Raw genomic sequence first — 19,758 nt, 5'->3', positions numbered from 1 at the left:
TACGCTAATACTCTCTACTAATAATACTACTACCTAGAAGTATAAAATACCTAGTAATTCTACTAAATTAAAGTTATAATTAACTCTAATTTAGAGAAAGATTATATAGTATCTTAATTTATTACTAACTTATATTATTAAGTTACTTAATTAGCTTAAGAAAGGTAATAAGCTAATAGCATATTAGCTAGTACTTATAGAGTCTAAAGTCGCCTAGCTTTAAGTAGCTAACGTATAGAAAAAGAAGTGTAATTTACGTAAAAAAAAGTAAATTTAGAAAGAGAATACTCTTATAATTAAAGCTAGCTTATAGCTAGTTACTTAAAGAAAGATTATAAATTAGAATAAAAGTAAGAAGTAGCGCGAAGAGGTAGTAGTACGTAATAGCTAGCTAGCTTAGCAACGCTATAGACGCTATAGTAAGCTAGAGTATAATACGTAAACGTGCTAGGTAGTTAAAGATAATATAGATAAGTTAGATAGCTTATCTAAATTTATCTTAAGTAGCTTAGAGTTAGAGTAATCTAAATAAGATAGTAGTATTTAGTAGAGGCTTAGTATTTTTAGGCGGTTTAATAGTATAGATAGTTTAATAGTAAAGTACGTTATTTCTAAGTCTAATTTTAAATAATTAGCGTGTAAGTATAGTGTTCTATATTAATAATTACTAGCCTAATTAAAGAGCTATCTAACGCGCTTTTAGTATTCTTCTACTACGTATAAGCTTACTAAAGCTTAAGAAAGCCTACTATATAACTATATAGTATATCTTAATAAGCTAGAAGTATATATATAACTACTAATAATTATATTATATACTAATTATCTTCTTTAACAAGGTTATAATAGCTTAGACTTATCTTTTTTAGTAAACTTATAATAGGTAAAGAATTAGCTTAAACGTTACTCTAAGCTTTATATTTAATAGTAATAATCTCTTAACCTTAATCGCGTACTTATATATAATATAGAAGCTATTCTTAAGTAGTTTAATAGCTTTATTAATCTAATAAAAATGTATAAGATTATACTAATAGATATTTAGAACTTTAATAAAACTAGCTTTTAAATTAGAGTTAGAAAAGAGTAATAAGTAATTACTTTTAAACTCTATTACTACGTCTATCTACTAACTTTTAATAATTATATAATAATAATAATAATAACTAAATATATTAATACTAAAGGCTATTATAATAGTCTAGTTTAGAATTTACCTTAGGTTACATAACCTCGGGTTACGTAATCCTATTACGTAACCTAGCCTAGCGCCTTAGCGCTCGGCACCTCTGTATATAGAGCCTCTCGAAGCCTTTTCTCTACTTCTTACCTTTAGATAGCTGAATTTAACCTAACCTACCCTGCTAGCACCCCTTATCCTTACAGCTCGTGGAGACAGTGCTACCTACAGCCGACTTACCTAGCTAGGTGTTCTAGAGGCGCTTATAGTAGTAGAGATCGCGAACCTAGCCCTTACAGCTATACTATTACGCTAATAATTATTATTAAAGATATTATACTTCTAGAGTAATACTTTACTAATTTACTTAATAACTATCTAGTTACTTATAGTACTAGTAGTTATATAAATAATAAATTAAGTTTTAAATAGGTAAGGTACTTTATATAAAAGAGTTAGAAATACTTTTAAGGCGTATATTAACTACTCTTATTTAATAGCTTTAATTTATACTATATCTAAGAGTTTCTAGAAGTTCTAGAAAACTATAAAGTAATTATATATTACCTCTCTCTATATATATCTTACTTTTTTTAACTACTTAATATTAGCTATTTCTAGCTATATAAGTACTAGTATACGTAGATAATTAATTATATAACTTAAACTAGCTATATAGTATTTAATAAAGTTAAGTTCTTTACTACTATTAAGTTAATTTATATATTTATATTTAAGAGTTATATAATCTAAAAAAGATAGTATAATTTAGAGCTATATCTACTAGATACTAAGTATATTAAAGAGAATATATAGAAGAATATTACTAAGTTTAATATTAAATACTAGAGTAACTATAATAGTAATAGTAATAGTAATAGTACTACTAAAAAGATAATACTACTATTACTAGAGTTAAATACTTATCTAATAATCTATACGCTTAAGTAGAATATTAATTATTATCTTAATAATAAAAAGATAAGTAAAAACGTTAAGCGTATACTATTTAGAGCGTATAATATATTTATTACTAAAGATTAAGTAATTAGTAAACTGCGTATAATAACTTTAATTATATAATTATACTAATTACGCTAATAGCGTACCTATACTCTTCTAAAATTATTAATAGATACTATCTACTTCTATTTAGCACAAAAGATAGTGTAAAACAAGCTAGTATCTAAGTTAAAGTAACTTAAAATAGAATATAGAAGAAAAAAAAAATACTAATTAGAAAAAAGAAGTAGTATTTTTAAGCTTATTAGCTAGTATATAATTAACTATAACGTATATAGATATTAATACGTACTATAGAATTACTAGTATATAAAAATTAATATAAGAACTAGTATAGTTAGTAAGTTATTTTAATAGTTAATAGAAACTATTTAAAAAATATTATTAAGATAGTAATATTGTTAAGAGTGTTAGCACTCGCCTGCGGCGAGTGTCAGCTCGCTGACTTAGCTTGCTTTGTAAGCTAAGCCTTAGCACGGATAAGAGCTGAGTTAGGCAACTATATTATATAAGCGTGCACACTCGGCGCAGATCGCGGAGCCGTGATCGGACACTGAGACGAAGCCCTCAACGATCCAACTGCGAATTCCCCCCCCCAGGTTAACGTTATGCGTACTATGCGGGAGCCTTTTGCCAATTTTTCAGATGGGACGCCGGTGCCCTTCGACGGGAAGTTCCACGTCGATCCATTAGATCCAACAACATCGGTCAGATGCCTTGAGCCGTGGATCCCTCCTGGCGTGTTGAGAGTTCTCTCAGGTGGCAATACAGCCTGCTTGGGCTTGCTCCCAGATAATTCGGTGCTCAAATTCCCTTCGGACAGACACGACCGCTACGCAAAGAAAACTCTCGACATCGAGCATTGCATTCTCTTAGCCCTGGGAGACCATGAAAGACTTGTCAAGTACTTGGGGAGGGAAAAGCACGGCCTCCGCTTTCAATTTGCAGTAAATGGCGATGTCCGGCGCTACGTGTCTGCCACCGAGCCTGCTAGTATCCCGCTTCAGCTTCGATTCAAATGGTCAATACAAGCAACGGAAGCTCTGGTTACAGTTCACTCTCGAGGCGTTGTGCACTGCGATATTCATCCAAATAACTTCCTGCTCGATGATCAGCTTGATCTTCGGCTTTGCGATTTTTCCGGCTCTCTATTCGGCGACTTGGACGGAGCCGCTATGGAAAGCACCCGATTCTTTCTTCCACGAGATCCCCTCGCTACTCCGAATGTGAAGTCGGATCTTTTTGCACTGGGTTCAGCCATATATTACATCATGTCAGGCCGCGAGCCGTACGATGCCTTATCAGAGAATGAGGTATCAGCATGTTATGCAAGAGGGGACTTTCCTAGGGTAGAATCAGTTGCATGTGGTCGGATCATCATGGGCTGTTGGAACGAATATTTCGACAGTGCAGAAGAGGTGATTCAAGCTCTTTCAGAAGAGAGCAAGTCTGTATTTTCCTGATAGCATATCAAAAGGAAGGAATCTACTCAGAAAAGAAAAGTCGCACCAGCATTCGTTTTCCTTTTATGATTGTGCACCTGTACACGTTATCTGTCCTCCTCCCAACACTGTACCCACCAATCCAGCCTTTTTGGAGGCCCTGGGCGGGTAGGGTTGGCCGTGTGAAAATCACGGAGCTTGTGCGGGCTATTTTTGAAGTTGGACGCATCGTACTAATCGTTCGATAATAGACGTGACAGGGTCGTCTACGGCGGAACGCTGAAAGAGATGGAGATCTAGCTCGGAACTCATCATCTTGCGCAGGATCGCTTGCCCAGATTCTTCCAACGTGTGCAGCGATGTGAAGTGTCGCTCCGAGGCGAAGTCCGATGCCATAAGAACGTCCCAGACCGCTGCCTGCTGTGCTGGGAAGTCCTCCCATAGAACGAGATTTTCGGGTCCAAGCTTGTTAGTCGCATTCGCAGGGTCGCCCCGCGTCGACAAGGTCGTATCAGTCTGCACGGTGAGACCGGAGTGTAGATAAGTGTGGCAGGCGTCAAGGAACTCCGGAAGAGTCGTCTTGCGGGTTTTCTCTTCGGCCCTATCCTGCGCCTGCTCCGCCGCTTCGCGCTTGCGTTGTTCCTCTTCGCGCCTGCGTTGCTCCTCTTCGCGCCTGTGTTGTTCTTCCTTCTGCGCCTGCTCCGCGGCTTCGCGCCTGCGTTGCCCCTCTTCACGCCTGCGTTGCTCCTCTTCACGCCTGCGTTGTTCTTCGAGAAACAGCTTCTTGTAATCGGGCGATTGTTCGGCCATGGCGATAATAGTAGGATGTCTAGGTTGGTTCGTTGACAGTAGCTGTCTTGGCGCGCTTCGGAGCGATAGCAGATAGTGAACCAAAGGACAAACGCTAGCTAAATGCCTTGGGCTAGATGCTGCTCATAATGGGTGGATGCGAAGGTTGTGGGAGACCAGACGCATCTTATTTGTTTTGGTTCTATTTACAGTAGTTTGGCAGCGCTTGGAGCTCGATCCAGGCGTCGTGCAGTTGCCGTAGCGCGAGTTGGCTCCGACGTCATCACACACCCTCGTCCCTGCAGTCTAAGAGTGACATGACTGTTCTAATTTTAACAAGCGCCTTTTAACTAATTATCAGCGGAGCCATTCGGGCTCCATCTCTAAAAACAAATGCACGATCTCTAGCGAAAAGAGTGTTGACACAGTTTCATTAGGAGGCGGAAGGTAGAGGGTACCCAAATTCGAAGCTGTACGATGAGATGAAAGAGATCCTTCGGACAGCTGAGTCATCCCTGCCCTGGCACGGCTCTGTGATCGGCGCCTTGGCGGAGGAACACGGGACAGCGACCAGCCTGCTGTGGCACGTGACCATCGGCGCTAAGGCCAGGGGCTCAGCCGCTCGCTCGATAGCCTCTTACATTCCCGCTCTCCCCTAGCTCAAATTCACCACACCTGCAATTCTCGCCTTCTACTACAATGAGCCACGCCGCTCCGAAACGCATCGTTCTTAAATGTCCCGAGCGACATTGGAAGACTCAGAATGAGATGCTCAAAGCCTTTTTCGATTCACAAGGTCTCGATCTAGACAAGGATCTCTTTACACATATATTGTTTGAGCCGTCTTCGCCTTCTTATTTGTTCTTTGTCATCGATCTCCACTGCAAAACAATCCCAGATATCAACCTCAGCCAGCTGGAACTTCAAATTTTCAAAGTCTCCAAGAAGGAGCCATTGTACGTTCGGTTTCTCCTGACCTTAATTATTACGCTGGCTAATTCAACTTTAATCTAGTACATTCACGGATCTTGGAGATGTAGGCCGTAAGCAGGCTCGACCGCGATCTCTAGATACGCCTTGGGGGACGGACGAACGTACCGGTATCAGTCAGACGAATTAGCCGGCGTGTTCCCTTCACAAACAGGACAATCTCCAGCTATGTTCGTATCCTGAATGTCGCGGACAAGCGGTAAATCCCTCTGATGTCCACTTGCCGGGATGCAGGGCGTGTTGTTGTTTTGAGTTGCATTTTGACATTGATTAATATGGTGGCGGATCTCGTGTTTAGGATTACGTCGACAAGATGCGTAGGTCCTGCAAGCCCATTCACACATTGTACTTAAAAGATAAGGGATGTAATAGGAGGTGGTTGATGTTTGATAAAATAATGCAATGAAGCTTTGTTGTGCGGGGCAAGCTAGTTATTGCACAGCCTCGTCACATGACATGTCACGTGCCTTACGTCCCACGAACACGCACGGACCAAGATGCACTGATAAGACTCTACAGCTCGCACGACTCTTAATACAAGATGTATTGTTCTCCACGGTTCATGCAAGTAGTCAAGCCCGGCTCCGCACCTATCGTCAAATAGTAACATGCGACGCCGCGGTACTTCCTATCCATGTGACCTCGTCTCCAGGGGTCGCAGCACTTGCATTCTCGAGCACCGGTCCCAAGAAGCCACCCCAGTATCCAACCTTCGCTTCCGGTCCCCCTTTCGAAACCCTCCAGCCCATACTCGATCACATTCCTCAATACCCTAAGGATCTTGAACACCCCTGAAACGCTGTTGGTTGAGCAGGAGCCGTGTTCAAGCACATGAACCGCGCCAGTGGGTTGCAGATACACGAGGTAGAAGTACCACTCATGGCCTACCACCACGAAGGCGGGCTCGATGAGTGCCGACGTGATGTCCGACAGGCCAGCCATCCGAGCAAGCTCTGCCTTCTTCCGCAGGCTTGCGCCCATCCATATGCTGATCTGGTATTCTACCTCCGACTTGTCGCCATCCGCAGGCTTAGCCTCAATGCCGCTGAAGAGGGCAGTCGTCTTAGTGAAAGCGTCCGACACATGACTGGGAGTTCCGAGGCGGTAAGCGGGCGTAGAGAGCGGCAAGGTCAGACGTTTCGTGCGAGTACGAGAGGGTGAAGTCGGCCTTTCGGTCAAGGCGCCGTCCAGTTTTGGAGTCAGTGGAGAGGAGCTTTGGCCTTCGTCGGTGTTCGGCAGATCCCGCAAGCCGACGCTGGGTGCCGATGTTACTCCGGACCAGCCTCCTGACCCACGCGTTGTCGCGCCTCCGCTCCTTCTGCTGTCCTTCTCAACATCCTTCCCACAACGTACTTCATCTCCATTTACCTATGCTTTCACCATACTTATTCCTACAAAATCTCGCAAATGTGACTTCGTCCGCGCAACCTAACCACGGCCTACGCCTCTGCCAACGATGACAACGCTGTCCCGATCGGAAATACTCCAGTCCAAACCGATAGGGAAAGGGTTAGATGGCTTTCGCGAAACTCATACTTCGAATTCAAAAGATATAGACAAAGGGAACGAAGGCGATGAAGGTAATAATCATTCAAACCCATGTGCGAATACACTTTAATGCTAATAGGGGAAATCAATATCCTCGTTGATCTGATGCTTGCTTTGCAAAGTCTCCCCGCCTCCAGATTGCTACCATCAAAACGTGGTAATACAGCCCTATTCAATGATCTGTTGTCGCTGAACTCAGCGATTTTCTCCGGCAATCATGACACTGCACGGATCAAGCCTCTGTTGGGAGCTGTCCTCAACAAGGAACCCGACGAGGTCATCTGGGATAGGGTATACGACGCTGTCACCGAGTCGACCCCTCCACCTCGTCCCGCATCATCCTTCCCACAAACGCCATGGCTACGCAACACGAGTAGCTTCGCAAACTCGACCGAACACCGCAAATACGTAGATAAAGTTTTAAAGGAGGAGCTGGGGCCCATGCACGTTGATATTCCTAGCTTCTTCGAAGCCTTCTTCGGCGAAATCGCAGAGCCGGCAGCGCGGACGGTATTCAAAAGGTGCAAAGCAGAAGATAATCCGCTCTACCGGGATGAGAGCGGCTGGCAGGACTAGCCTGAAGGCGCGAAGAAAAAATGTCCTGAGCTGGTTCGCAGAGCGTACGGCTTAGTTCTCGAACTTCGCGAAAGAGTATTAGCCCGCCTCTGAGGCTCGACGACGGCCGCTGGCACAACTCTACCAGCCCGTGCAAGGCTCCACGGCCAATCGCAAGTTGGATGTCGGCTTTGTAGACGACCTAAGCGCTAGCGTGGACTCTAAATGCTACTAGAAGCAGATTCTCGTGCCAGGAGAACTAAAGAGCAATCTATCAGCCGACATAGCCTCTAAAGCATGGCTAGATCTAGGGCGATATGCGAGAGAGGTTCTCGCAGCTTAAGACGGCCGTCGCTTCGTCCTTGGCTTTACTCTCTGCGGTTCGCTCATGCGGTTGTGGGAGTTCGACCAGCTTAAGGGTATCGCCTCTACCTAGTTTGATATTAATAAAGACGGGCTACAATTCGTATCGGCGGTGCTTAGATTTCTCTAGCTAAATAAGGAGTAGCTTAGATTTAACCCTTCTATTATTACAGACGGAGACGTTCGATACATCAAGATCGAAAGAAGCAATCAGAAGGAACGCCTTATCATCGATAAGGTCATGAAACAATCGCGCTGCGTCGTCGGCCGAGCCACAACCTGCTGGAAAGTGCATCGCGAGGGAGATGAATCGCGATCACCCCTTGTTGTCAAAGACTTATGGCAGTTTCTGGAACGCAAGGAGGAGGGAGAGCTGCTGCGCAAGGCAACTAACAATGGTGTAGTCAACGTCGCGAGATACTATTACCATAAAACAGTCTGCGTGGGCAGCTAAGACGACGACATCCGCAGTAACGTGCGACGAGGTTTAGACATAACGCAAGCAAAAAACTGCAAGCTAGAAAGCTTAATAGCCCCCCTAAGCTTGGCTAGACGTCGCATCTCGCGAAAAGGCCAAAGCAGCAGCGCCGCAGGGCGGAAACAGTCCTTAAGTTGCACGGGTGCGCTGTTGCCCCCAAGCAAGCAAACCTGTTCGACCTCTCTAGTAAAGGGTAGCAGGGCGACAGCGAATCGAGTGCATCGCCGCGTTATTGTCCAAGACTATAGGAAACCTATTTACAAGGCGAGCTCTAGAGTAAGCCTTCTAGCTGCGTTAGAAGGCTATATTAACAGATACGAGTCGCTACACACACGAGCTGGTGTGCTACAATATGATATCTCACCAAACAACCTTATTGTAAACGAAGAAGATAACAACCCCTCCTAGCACGCGTTCTTAATTAATCTTAACCTTGCAATCAAAGAGCAGCAAGAGAAATCCTTAGAGGCACGGGGGAAGACCAGCACGCGAGCGTTTATGGCGATTAGAGTACTTCTAGACAACAAAAACCACTCGTTTATGCACGATCTAGAGTCGTTCTTCTAGGTACTATTTTGGATATGCGTTTACTATGACGGGCCAGGCAAAGATATTAGGGCAACTGAATTTAAGTGCTAGAACTATGAGAGTGACCAGAAGCTAGCGGAATTAAAATTAGGGCTAGTTAGTAGAGAAAGACATTTCCTAAACCGGATAACTAATGCCTTCACGCTATACTATTAGCTATTGATTCCACATGTTAATAGGTTGCGAAGGGTTATTTTCCCAATAAACAATCCGTAGGAGAACGAAGACAGGACACTCTATTTTCGGATAAAGGAGATTCTTCGGAACGCGCAGAAGGATGTAGAAAGTTTAGAGAAATTAGAGCAGAAGGACAAGTAGACGTAATTATCACAAAGTATCGCTCTCATAGAGCCGATTAGATGCACGAGATAAAAGAGATACTTTGGACAGCACGGGCTTAGTTAAACGAGGTAGAGAGATAAGAAAACGTTTCTTATTCGAGCTATAGAGAGAAGGCATTTACATATAATTAATTAAAACAGCTAGAGAGAATAACAGGCTTAAAAGAAATAGCCCTACCTAGTGCATCGCTCTAAACCCTCTAAACATAACTCTATAGTAGAAAAAGCCGATTAGTAATTATTGTTATTAAGCGCCTATAACATTGTTCTAGTTAATTTCGTCCTCTTCTCTCTAAGCTTCTCTATCTACGCCGCTACATTAGCAATAGCATGGTAGGGTAAATGCTTATTCGCTAGTAAAAATAACAAGATCTTAGCTAGACTAAATTCTAGCTTTAGCACCTTCGCCACAAACTCTTGTTCTAAATAAAGCAACTTGTAGTTCTCTATAGCCCCTTCTTCTCTAGGTTAAGAGAGAGCCGTCTTCGATTTGTTGTCGCGAATATTAGTCTTTAAGAGTAGGTTATAGACGAAATAGAATAGCTAATTAATTATATCTTTATTAGCTAGGTAGAGCTCTACCTTTATATCTACACGGCTAGAACGTATAAGTGCTAGATCTAGGCACTTAATATAGTTAGTTATTATAATTAATAATCTATCTTTAGGTAATACTAGACTATCTAGAATATTAAGAAGTATTAATAGAGATACCTTTTAATTAGAAGAGCCTTTTTAGTCTACGCTTAGGCTTACGTCTATACTACCTTTAGGTTTTCGATGCATAGTAGTTACGTTAACATTCTTAAGAAGAACAATGTAGTACTACGAGAGCTTAGCAAAAAGAAATTTTAGAAAGTAATCGTCTAAACTAGATATAGTAAGAACGTAAACGTCTAAATTAAAGTACTCTATAATAGAAAGGTAAAGGCTAGATTTTCTAGTTCTAGGTAGTTTATAAAGTAAGTACTCTTATTAATAAGAGAGACTACGTCTAGAGTACTAACTTCTAGTTTTAGAGTTTAGAAACTTAGTTATATTGTCTAGTAATATCTCTTTAAGCTTCTAGTTAATAATTATAGTTAATATCTCTCTCTTAGCTATTAACTTAGAAGTCTTCTACCTATCTTCTTAGTACTTAAAGATAGAAGTTTTATTCTTAACTAACTTTAGATAGTACCGTTAGTAGTTATTTAGAAGCTTCTAGAGAACGGTAGAATTACGCCTAAAGTATAAAATATAGGCTTTCTCTCTTATTATACTAAACTCTTCTTAAGTTCTTTAGTAGTAAAATACTAATAGATAGTGTTTATACTAGAAATATAAGCAGCTATTATAGAGAGAATAGTATAATAGCTTTTTCTTAGTATGTAATCTAGATACCGCGAATAATTTAAGATTAATTCTAGTAAGAGAAGTACGTGCTAATTACGTAAAAGGCTAGAAGAAGACCTAGAAAATAAGTATATTATAAGCCTCGTTAGCATAGAGTACCTTAATCTTTAACGCTATAGGTATGTTAAGAGTTAATATAGTTACTAAGAGTAAATATACTAATAATAGTAGATTTCTAGTAATTTCTCTAAATATTCTAAAGTATACTTTCTAAATAATAGAAGTAAACTATAGGTGTAGAGTACTCGACTATAGATACTTAGGCTACTAGTAAGAAGAGACTAAGCTAGAGAGGTTATAGGGGCAAGGCCGAGAAAGAAGAACTCTAGAAGAGAGATCTAATCGAATAAGAAAGATTAAACGTAGGTAGAGCTAGCGTTGCTAAGTAAAGCTATAGTAGAGAATGCTTTAAGTAAGTAAGTTAATAGAAAAGGTATAGAAGATACACTTATAGGTACTATTCTCGAGAAATAAATAGCGGTTCTTATACTCTATAAGCGTAGGCTAATAGACTCTTTTCGAAAAACCTAATATAGCTAACTAATATAACCTCTAATAAACTCTATATTAAATTAATATATAACCTTAATCGTCGCCGCTAGCTAAGTTATTCTAACTCTTATAGATAGATAATATATCTTCTAAAGTAGAAATATATAGTTAACGTATCTCTATAGTTTACTATTTATTTCTCTTGTTAAGGCGGAATAGTTAGACCTAAGACTTAATTCTTTAAGAGATTATTTTTTTCGCAAGCTATATTCGAACCTAAATGCGGTAGAATAATTTAGCTTCTAACTCTCTAATCTATAAGCGTAATTTCTATAATAAGCTATTATTTAACTTCTAGTTTACTAAGTTATTAGAGTAATCGAATATTTTCTTACCTTTTAATCGTTAATTAGGCTAAATATTAAGCAGCCGCCCAATAACTAGAGCCGTAATTTTAAGACTAATTTAAGAATAACAACTATAAATACGAAAACGTAGTTAAGTAGTCTAACTTATATATATATATATATATTCTATACTCTAAAGAAAAGAATAACTAAGTTAAGTAGAAAACGTTAATATAATTTAAACTAGTTATTTATAAGAACTTAGTTATAGTAGTACAATTAGCTAATTTATTAAAGATTACTTAATTACTAAACTCTAGCTAAGAAATAGTTGTCGTGCCTACTTAGGTAAGGTTTTCTAAGTTATATCTAGAATCGTACCTCTTATTAGCTATACCTACTCTACTAAAGGTTATAGAAGCTAGTACTCTAGATAAGAATTTCTAAGCTACGCTTTCTAGTATTTATTACTAATATAGTATAGGTAAAGCTATAGTCTATCTAATTACTTATCTAAGATAGAGCTCTAGCGCTATAAGTACTCTTTATAATAATATATCTAGCTAGGTAAAATAGTTAAAGACTATTATAGAATTTAAAGGTATATATAAACTAATAATAGTATAAGACTTAGTATTAAGTAGTATAAGTAGCTCTTAGTTTTATTAGAATCGAATTATTTATTATTCTAGATATATTCTATTTCTCTATCGTAAATCTTACATATTAAAGAATACCTAATATCTACCTTTAGATTACTACTTAAAATTTTAGCTACTACTTTACTAGTAAAAGTTAATAAGTTTTCTATAAAAGCTAGAGTGTATTACCTTACTCTTAAAGAACTTATAGTTATCTAAATTAGAATAAGAAGATTTATAATAGTCTTCTACCTTAGTTATTTTATTATAAAGATAACTATTTAGTAGCTATAACGTAATAGTATTTATAGTAAAGAGGCTAAAAATAGCTAGTAGTAGTTAGTAATTATTCTATAGTTCTATGTATACTTACTTATAATTATTAAGTGTTTAGTAGATTATTATAAGTTTAATATAATATAGTAGTAGTAGCTTACTTCTTATAATAATAGTAGATTAGATAATTATACTTAGGTAGTAATAGCTGTATTTAGCTAAGTATATAAAAGGCTTAAACATTCTAGTAAAAATATTTTAGTTAATATCTATAAATATTATTATCTTAATACTTCTATCTAAATTTAATAAATATTCTTTTTAGTAACTACTTTTTAAGTAAATATCTATACGTAATATACTTGTATAGATTAAAGCCTATAATCTAAGATAAACTATTCTCTATTCGAGTAGAATTAATAGTAATAAAAGTTAAAAGAATTATAGTACTAGAGAAAGATAAAAATAGAATTTTAGAGTTTTATAAAGAAAGAGTTAGTAATAAAGAGTAGTAATAGAGAATATATATACTAATTACTCTATAGATAGAATATAGTAGCTATAAGCTATTAAAATAGAAAGAGAGATCTCTAACTTAACTTATTAAAAAAGCTTCTACTAAAACTATCTTAGTATTAATTAATACTAAAGGTACTAGAGCGTTTAGAATCTATAAAAAGAGAAATAACTAAGATTTTAAATATCTTAGAAGTACTAGAAAAGATATAGAGTTAGTTTTAATCTATTAGAATTCTAAGTAGATATTTTTCTATATAGATATACTTAGATTTAGATATATTACTAAAAAGAAGTAATTTTATAATATATTTTATAGATAGTTACGTCTAGAGGTATATTATAGTACTAGACTATTAGAGACTAGAACTATAATAAATAGTACTATTTATAAGTATAGTAGCTACGTTAAAAAAATATTACTACTAACTTAGTCTATTTAGGTAACTTCTTTAATATTTTTAATAGTTAGCTTAAATATATTACTAGTAAGTAACTCTACTTAAGAGATAAGTATAAGAAGTAAAGTAATATTAATTCTAAAGTAGAAGGTATTAAACTTATACTTATATAATATCTAAGATAGAGAATTCTATTTAACTAGCTTAGTTAAGACTATAATAGTTAACTTAATTAGGCCTAAAGCGCTATCTATAAACTTCTCTCTTTACCTTTTAGGTAGTCTCTTAGAAGATAGTATCTAGTTATAGAAATTCTATACTACTAGTAGAGTTAGCTTAGTCTTTACCTTATTTAAAGTAGAAGAGTAATCTTTATTTACTACGCTAGGCCTTTTAAGTAGCCTTAAATTAATATATACTAGCTCTATTAGTTACGTAAACGTAGTATTTTAGCCTTAGTAAATCTATCTATTAGAAAATACTAAAATAACTACTTATTTTTAGTATCTATCTCTAGATTAATAACTCTATTAATATTACTATAGTATAGATAGTATATAAGTTTTTAACTATAAATAAATTCTAGAATATATTTAAGAAGGTACTTAAATTATAATTTAGATAGTTTAAGTAGCTATTAAATAGTATATACTAATCTATAAAACTTTAAAGTATTATACTTAAGCTTTTATAGATACTTACTTTTTTTCTTATTATAGAATAGTCTCTTATACGTAAACTTAATAATATACTTTACTCTTATTACTAATTAATTTAGAAGAGCGACTTCTCTAGAATAACTAGTTAATATTTAAGTAGCTAATACTAATGTTTTCTAGACAGTTACCTACGCTTAAAGCTTTACTAACTATTCGAGAATATTATCTAGACCTTAGTCGTCGCTAGTCTAAATATTTTCGCTAATCTTAATAAACTAATACTTAAATTACTACTAGAAAGAAAGCATAGTAGTAGTATACGAGAATAATAGCGTAATCGAGAATTCTTACGCTATTAATATAACTAAATAATTTTTAGTAAAGAAGGTGTAGCTAGAATATACAAGCTAGAAGCACAAAGATATAAAAGTACGTAGGTATAAAGGTATAACTAAGAAATTCTTAGGTAGAAAGAATAGGTGTAGATTCTTTAGTAGAGTAGAGACGCTTAGCTCGTTTCGCTAGTAGAAATTAGGTTTAAGGTAATTAACTTAGTTAATATTAATTCTATTTCGATATAGACTAGTAAACTTACTACTATCTACTAGACGTAAGCTAGTTAGACTACTATTCTTATTACTCGCCTTGTTGTAATTAGCGTCGCCTAATATTAACTATAGTCGAAGTCCGCCTAACATAGTAGAGAAGAAAAACGCTAGTAGCGTATTATAGTTTATACGTTAGAAGTTTATAGTTCTAGGTATTAGTTAGCTAAAAGAGACTTATTACGCTAATTATTATATACCTTAATAATATATATAGATAGATGTCTAGCAGATACTATAAACTCTTTCTAGTCGAGATTCGCGTTACCGCTTAATATATAGTAGATAGAGCCTATAAAATATATAAATAATAAGCTAATCTTAACCTCTTTATAGTTAAGTATTACTATTTTATAACTACTATTATACGCTATACTACCTTTATTATATAATACGCCTTTCTATCTTTACCTATCTAATCTATAAAGCTAAATATAAGCTTATTATACCTCTAATTACACCTATAAAGAAATTATAATATAATTATTACCTTATAGAAGTCTCTAGAACTACTCTAGAGTACCTAGTTTATAAGAGTCTACTTATAGGTATTTATAGACACTATAATTATAATAAATACCTAGCTATTAAATATAACTATATTAAATAGTTTATGTATAATATTATATTCTCTTACTAGATAGCTTTGCTAATAGTAAATAGTTAACTAGAATTATATTCTAAGAATATTACTATAATAGTTTAGTTTAGAAATTTACCTAGAGTTATATAACCTTAAGTTACGTAATCTTATTACGTAACCTAGCCTAGCGTCTTAGCGCTTAGTATCTTTATATATAGAGTCTCTTAAAGTATTCTTCTACTTCTTATCTTTAGATAGCTAAATTTAACCTAACCTACTCTACTAGTATCTTTTATTCTTATAGCTTATAGAGATAGTACTACCTATAGCTAACTTACCTAGCTAGGTATTTAGAGACACTTATAGTAGTAGAGACTACGAACCTAGTCTTTATATTATCTAAAGGTTAATACCTCTTTAGCTAAAGATAGTAGTATAATATCTAGCTAAACTAAGTAGCCTTATTAAGAAGCGTTTACTAATAGCTAATACTAAGAATTAGAGCTATAAGAGCCTAGTTACTTACCTAAAGAATTATAGCTATAAGAGCTCTAATTACTTATTTCTTTAGTACTATATAAGACTACTAGTAGATCTAGTTAGTAGTAGAAAAATACTAGTACTAAGCTAAAGAGAGCTATTAAGAGCTCTATATATAAGAGAACTTCTATAGAACTTCTACGTGCGAAAACCTCTTCTCTCTTTTTACAAATTATAAAAAATTAATAATTCTCTACTCTACTAGCAGAGCTAACTATCTCTCTACTCTACTAGTAGAATAGATAACTTACTACTCTACTAGTAGCTAAATACCTCCTCTCTTTACTTCTTTCTTAATTAAAAAGCTAAACAAATCTAAATACTATAGAAGAACTCTTGTAAAGCTAATCTAGAGGTAGAATCTTAGTTCTATAATACCTCTTTACTCTAATAGTTCTTAAATCTAGAGTAGCGAATCTACTAGTAGAATATACTAATTAATATTTCTATTATAAAAACTCTATTTAGTAATATAACGTAATAACTAATAAGAATTAGAATAATAACTTTAACTAGAAGCTTATAAGGCTTTACTAGAGCTTAGTAATACTAGAGCTATTATTAGCCTTAGGTTTATATATACTCTCTACCTCTACTAAAAAGCTCTAAGAGCTCTTTCTAGAAATACTAGCTAAAATTATTAATAAAATAGTTAGCTAATTATATATATAATAAGTATATAAATAATAAATCTATATATATTACTAGATTACTACTAACGCTCTTACTAAGAGAGATAATATATACGTAAGATATTAGATATAGGCTACTACTCTAGCTAAAAAAGACGCTAAAATCTAGTAACTACGAGCGCGATTAACCTGCTCTAGAGACTAGATACTATCTACTACGCTAGTTTAACGTGCGACGCGTTTCTCTATAATACTAATTATACGCGATTTAAGCGCGTTACTACTAGAGAATTTAATCTTAGGTTCTTACCTTTCTATATACTAGCTAGCTATACCTCTAGCATTATAAGCGCTAGAGAGCTAACTAACGCGCTCTACTAAGTTTCTAGATCTACTCTTATTATTAGATAGTAAGAGTATTACTTTTAAGTAGTAGAAAGATAGCTTATATAATAAACTTTAAGTAAACTAGAATTAGTATACTAGAGATACGCTAGAGAATACTAAGAAAACTATTATTATCTATATCTATACGTAAACTAAAGAAGATATATACTAGACTCTATTAGTAATACTACGTACTATTAAGAATAGTAGCGTAGTAGTTTTCTATAATTATATTCTTAATTAGCTAGAGAGAAGCTATAAAGACTTATATAAGAGGCTAAATACTTACTATAATTTCTAAAAGCTTTATTACTAAAGCGCTACTAACTTTGCCTACTTCTAGAATAATTTCTTCTACCTTGTATAGAAGCGCTAGCTTCTAGTAGATTAATAGGTAGAGAAGTTTTATAAGAAGCTACTAGAGAATATATATACGTAGTTAGGTATATACTAACGTTAATACGTTAATAACTATAATTACTATATAAATCTTGCTTAAGACCTTACTTAAGAGCTTACCTCTAGAAAAGCACGCGTTACTACTAGAAAGACTAAAAAGCGTAACGTAATCGCGTTAATACTACAACACGCGCCTCTAGCTCTTCTAGGTTTTCTAGTACTTAATAAAGCTCTAGTAATCTAGAAGCTAGTTACCTATTTTTAATACTACTAATCTAGCTACCTAAGCTATAATTACTCTAGAGCTTCTACCGCGTAGAAAGCTATTAAGAACGCTGCTTTAGAGAAGCTCTTAGAGCTCTTAGAGCTTGTAGAGCTATAAGCATCTAAGAAGAACACGTTAGAATATAAATCTAACAATTTAGAAAAAGCCTAGCTCTAGAAGAAGTCTTCTCTCTAGAGCTACCTACTAGAGTAATAAACCTACGCGAAAAGCTATTTAGTAGTTCTACGTTTACTCTACTCTACTAAATATCTATAAATAGTCTTATAATTAAGCTTAGAGGTTTAATTAATACTAGAGTGGGTAGCTATGTTCTAGTATACCTAAGGCACCTTTAGACTCTTAGAAAAAACCTCTACGTTAAGCTAGCGCGTATAGAACTTATCCCTCTTACTAGATATAATAGACGACCTAATAGCTAGGTAGATAAATACTTTAAAGCTAATTTAGTACTAGAAAGCTACTAAATACGCTTCTACTTTGTATATTGTAATACTAGCTGCTATAATATAATAATTAGTTATAAGCTACTTAAAGAAGTTAACGTTTAGGTTAACTATAAGTAGCGCGTACTAATATAGCTAGATACTAATTAATTAATTAATTATAAACGTGACGTGTTTATTTTTATATAATTCTCTTAATCTACTACTAAAGCTTAAGTAGCTTACTAAGCTAATACTAATTACTATAACGCTCTAATATTAGTAGTAGAAAAGCTAAGAGTAACATAATAAGAGAAGAGAGAATTGTAACGCTAGAAGCTTTAAGAAAACCTACGTAAGATAGATAGGCAGCTTAAAAATCTTAACTCGCCTGCTAGGTTACCTTGTAAGCTAAAAAAGCTACCTGTTTTGTAGAAAATATACTTAAAGGCTAGGCTTAATATTAATATAATTAGCGTAGTAGCCTTTATAATTAACGCGCGTTAAAAAGATACTATAATTAGGTACCTTAGTATCTATAAGGTTAATTAGCTTATTACTAATAGAAAGAAAACTCTAGTTACTAATCTAGAGAAGAAACTTCGCTAACTAGTTACTAAAAAGCTTCTATCTCTAGAATATACTAGCGTAATTATAGCCTATTTCTTAAAAAAGAATTCTAATACTCTACTACTATATAGAGAGAGTATAGATTATAATATTAAGCTTATAGTAGAAAATACCTTAATAAATAGTTCTCTTTATAGTATATTACTAGAGTACCTATAGTTAGTATAGAATTACCTAGAAAACTACCTTCGTCGCGGCTTTATTATCTATAGTAATACGTTATACGTGTTACTAGTTCTATTTACTAAAAAGCTAGATAAAGAATAAAGGTTCTATATTAACTATTAAAAGCTTAATACTATTATAAAAAAAGACGTCTATTCTATTTCTCTTATTTAGAAAACGCTTATACGCCTATTACGCGCTAAGGTCTTTACTAAGTTAAACGTAAGGTAAGCTTTCTACTAGATTTAGCTAAATAAGTTAGTAGAGAACCTAATATCTTTTTATACGTAGTATAGTAACTATAAGTATTAAGTTCTACTCTTTAGCCTCTATAATAGCTCTACTACCTTTTAGTAATATATTAATAAGGTGTTATATAGCTTACTAGACAATTTCTATATAGTATATATTAATAATATTCTTATTTATTTAGAGAATTTGCTTAAGCATAAAGCCTATATTGTCTAGGTACTTAATTAATTATATAAAGCTAAGTTATAAGTAGATATTAAGAAATCTAAATTTACTATTAAAAGTACTAAGTTTCTAGAATTAATTATAAGCACTAAGAGAATCTAGAAGAACTCTAAGAAGGTTACTACTATCTAGAATTAGCTCGTACCTATAACTCTTAAGAGTCTTTAATTATTTCTAGGTTTCTATAATTTCTACTAAGCCTTCTTAAAGAATTACGGCTAGATTGTTCGCTCTCTTACTAAGCTACTAAAATAGAGAGCATAGTATATCTTTAGAGAAATTAAGCTTGTAGTATTTTAGCAGGTTAAGAATCTTATACTATCTAATACCGTGCTAGCTTATTACTTCTTCTATCGCTGTACAAGAGTAGAAATAAACGTATTAGATAGCGTAGTTGCTAGAGTTCTTTTATAGCTTTAAGAAGATAGTATCTAGAAACTAATAGCTTTCTTTAGTAAGATAATAAATACTATCTAGATAAACTATAGTATTTATAATAAAGAAATGCTAGTAGTTATTCTTAGTATATAGAAGTAGAGAAGCTAGCTAATTAGCTTATAAGATCTAGAGCCTTTTATAGTATTAACTAACTACTAAGCCTTAGAGTA

At 34.8% G+C, this 19,758-nt stretch overlaps 5 protein-coding genes across 5 annotated transcripts; 3 read left to right on the top strand and 2 right to left on the bottom strand.

Moving 5' to 3' along the window:
* Nucleotides 1-2,774: 2,774 nt before the first annotated feature.
* On the top strand, nucleotides 2,775-3,666 carry BU26DRAFT_498205 (kinase-like protein; the record flags this gene model as incomplete). The annotated part of the gene is made up of 1 exon (XM_033826329.1): nucleotides 2,775-3,666. Exon 1 carries the CDS (start codon nucleotides 2,812-2,814, stop codon nucleotides 3,664-3,666), a length of 855 nt encoding a protein of 284 aa, XP_033675293.1. The 5' UTR covers nucleotides 2,775-2,811.
* A 45-nt stretch (nucleotides 3,667-3,711) lies between these two features.
* BU26DRAFT_556953 (uncharacterized protein) lies at nucleotides 3,712-4,586 on the bottom strand. The gene has a single exon (XM_033832411.1). It carries the CDS (start codon nucleotides 4,453-4,455, stop codon nucleotides 3,853-3,855), a length of 603 nt encoding a protein of 200 aa, XP_033675292.1. The 5' UTR covers nucleotides 4,456-4,586; the 3' UTR covers nucleotides 3,712-3,852.
* A 507-nt stretch (nucleotides 4,587-5,093) lies between these two features.
* Nucleotides 5,094-5,820, top strand: BU26DRAFT_526129 (uncharacterized protein). Its single transcript, XM_033830671.1, has 2 exons — nucleotides 5,094-5,390; nucleotides 5,449-5,820. The coding sequence occupies exons 1-2, from the start codon at nucleotides 5,134-5,136 to the stop codon at nucleotides 5,552-5,554; spliced, it is 363 nt and encodes a 120-aa protein (XP_033675291.1). The 5' UTR covers nucleotides 5,094-5,133; the 3' UTR covers nucleotides 5,555-5,820.
* A 125-nt stretch (nucleotides 5,821-5,945) lies between these two features.
* On the bottom strand, nucleotides 5,946-6,788 carry BU26DRAFT_611772 (uncharacterized protein; the record flags this gene model as incomplete). The annotated part of the gene is made up of 2 exons (XM_033836086.1): nucleotides 5,946-6,679; nucleotides 6,778-6,788. The coding sequence occupies 2 exons, from the start codon at nucleotides 6,786-6,788 to the stop codon at nucleotides 5,956-5,958; spliced, it is 735 nt and encodes a 244-aa protein (XP_033675290.1). The 3' UTR covers nucleotides 5,946-5,955.
* BU26DRAFT_545068 (uncharacterized protein) lies at nucleotides 6,746-9,112 on the top strand (the record flags this gene model as incomplete). Its single annotated transcript, XM_033831772.1, has 10 exons — nucleotides 6,746-7,004; nucleotides 7,052-7,482; nucleotides 7,631-7,720; nucleotides 7,763-7,855; nucleotides 7,931-7,946; nucleotides 7,980-8,002; nucleotides 8,036-8,288; nucleotides 8,346-8,746; nucleotides 8,777-8,925; nucleotides 9,019-9,112. The coding sequence occupies exons 1-10, from the start codon at nucleotides 6,881-6,883 to the stop codon at nucleotides 9,110-9,112; spliced, it is 1,674 nt and encodes a 557-aa protein (XP_033675289.1). The 5' UTR covers nucleotides 6,746-6,880.
* Nucleotides 9,113-19,758: the final 10,646 nt, after the last annotated feature.

This window comes from Trematosphaeria pertusa, assembly GCF_010094035.1.
Source record: "Trematosphaeria pertusa strain CBS 122368 unplaced genomic scaffold BU26scaffold_33, whole genome shotgun sequence".
Lineage (NCBI taxonomy): Eukaryota > Fungi > Ascomycota > Dothideomycetes > Pleosporales > Trematosphaeriaceae > Trematosphaeria > Trematosphaeria pertusa.
The sequence above is the reverse complement of the archived record's forward strand: the minus strand, read 5'-3'. Positions and strand labels throughout refer to the sequence as shown.

Excerpts from the sequence above, each read along its gene's own strand:
- BU26DRAFT_556953 (XM_033832411.1), bottom strand. The coding sequence starts at position 4,455 with ATGGCCGAACAATCGCCCGATTACAAGAAGCTGTTTCTCGAAGAACAA.
- BU26DRAFT_526129 (XM_033830671.1), top strand. The coding sequence starts at position 5,134 with ATGAGCCACGCCGCTCCGAAACGCATCGTTCTTAAATGTCCCGAGCGA. Across the intron at positions 5,391-5,448 it reads GTCTCCAAGAAGGAGCCATT|TACATTCACGGATCTTGGAG; the intron begins GTACGTTCGGTT and ends ACTTTAATCTAG.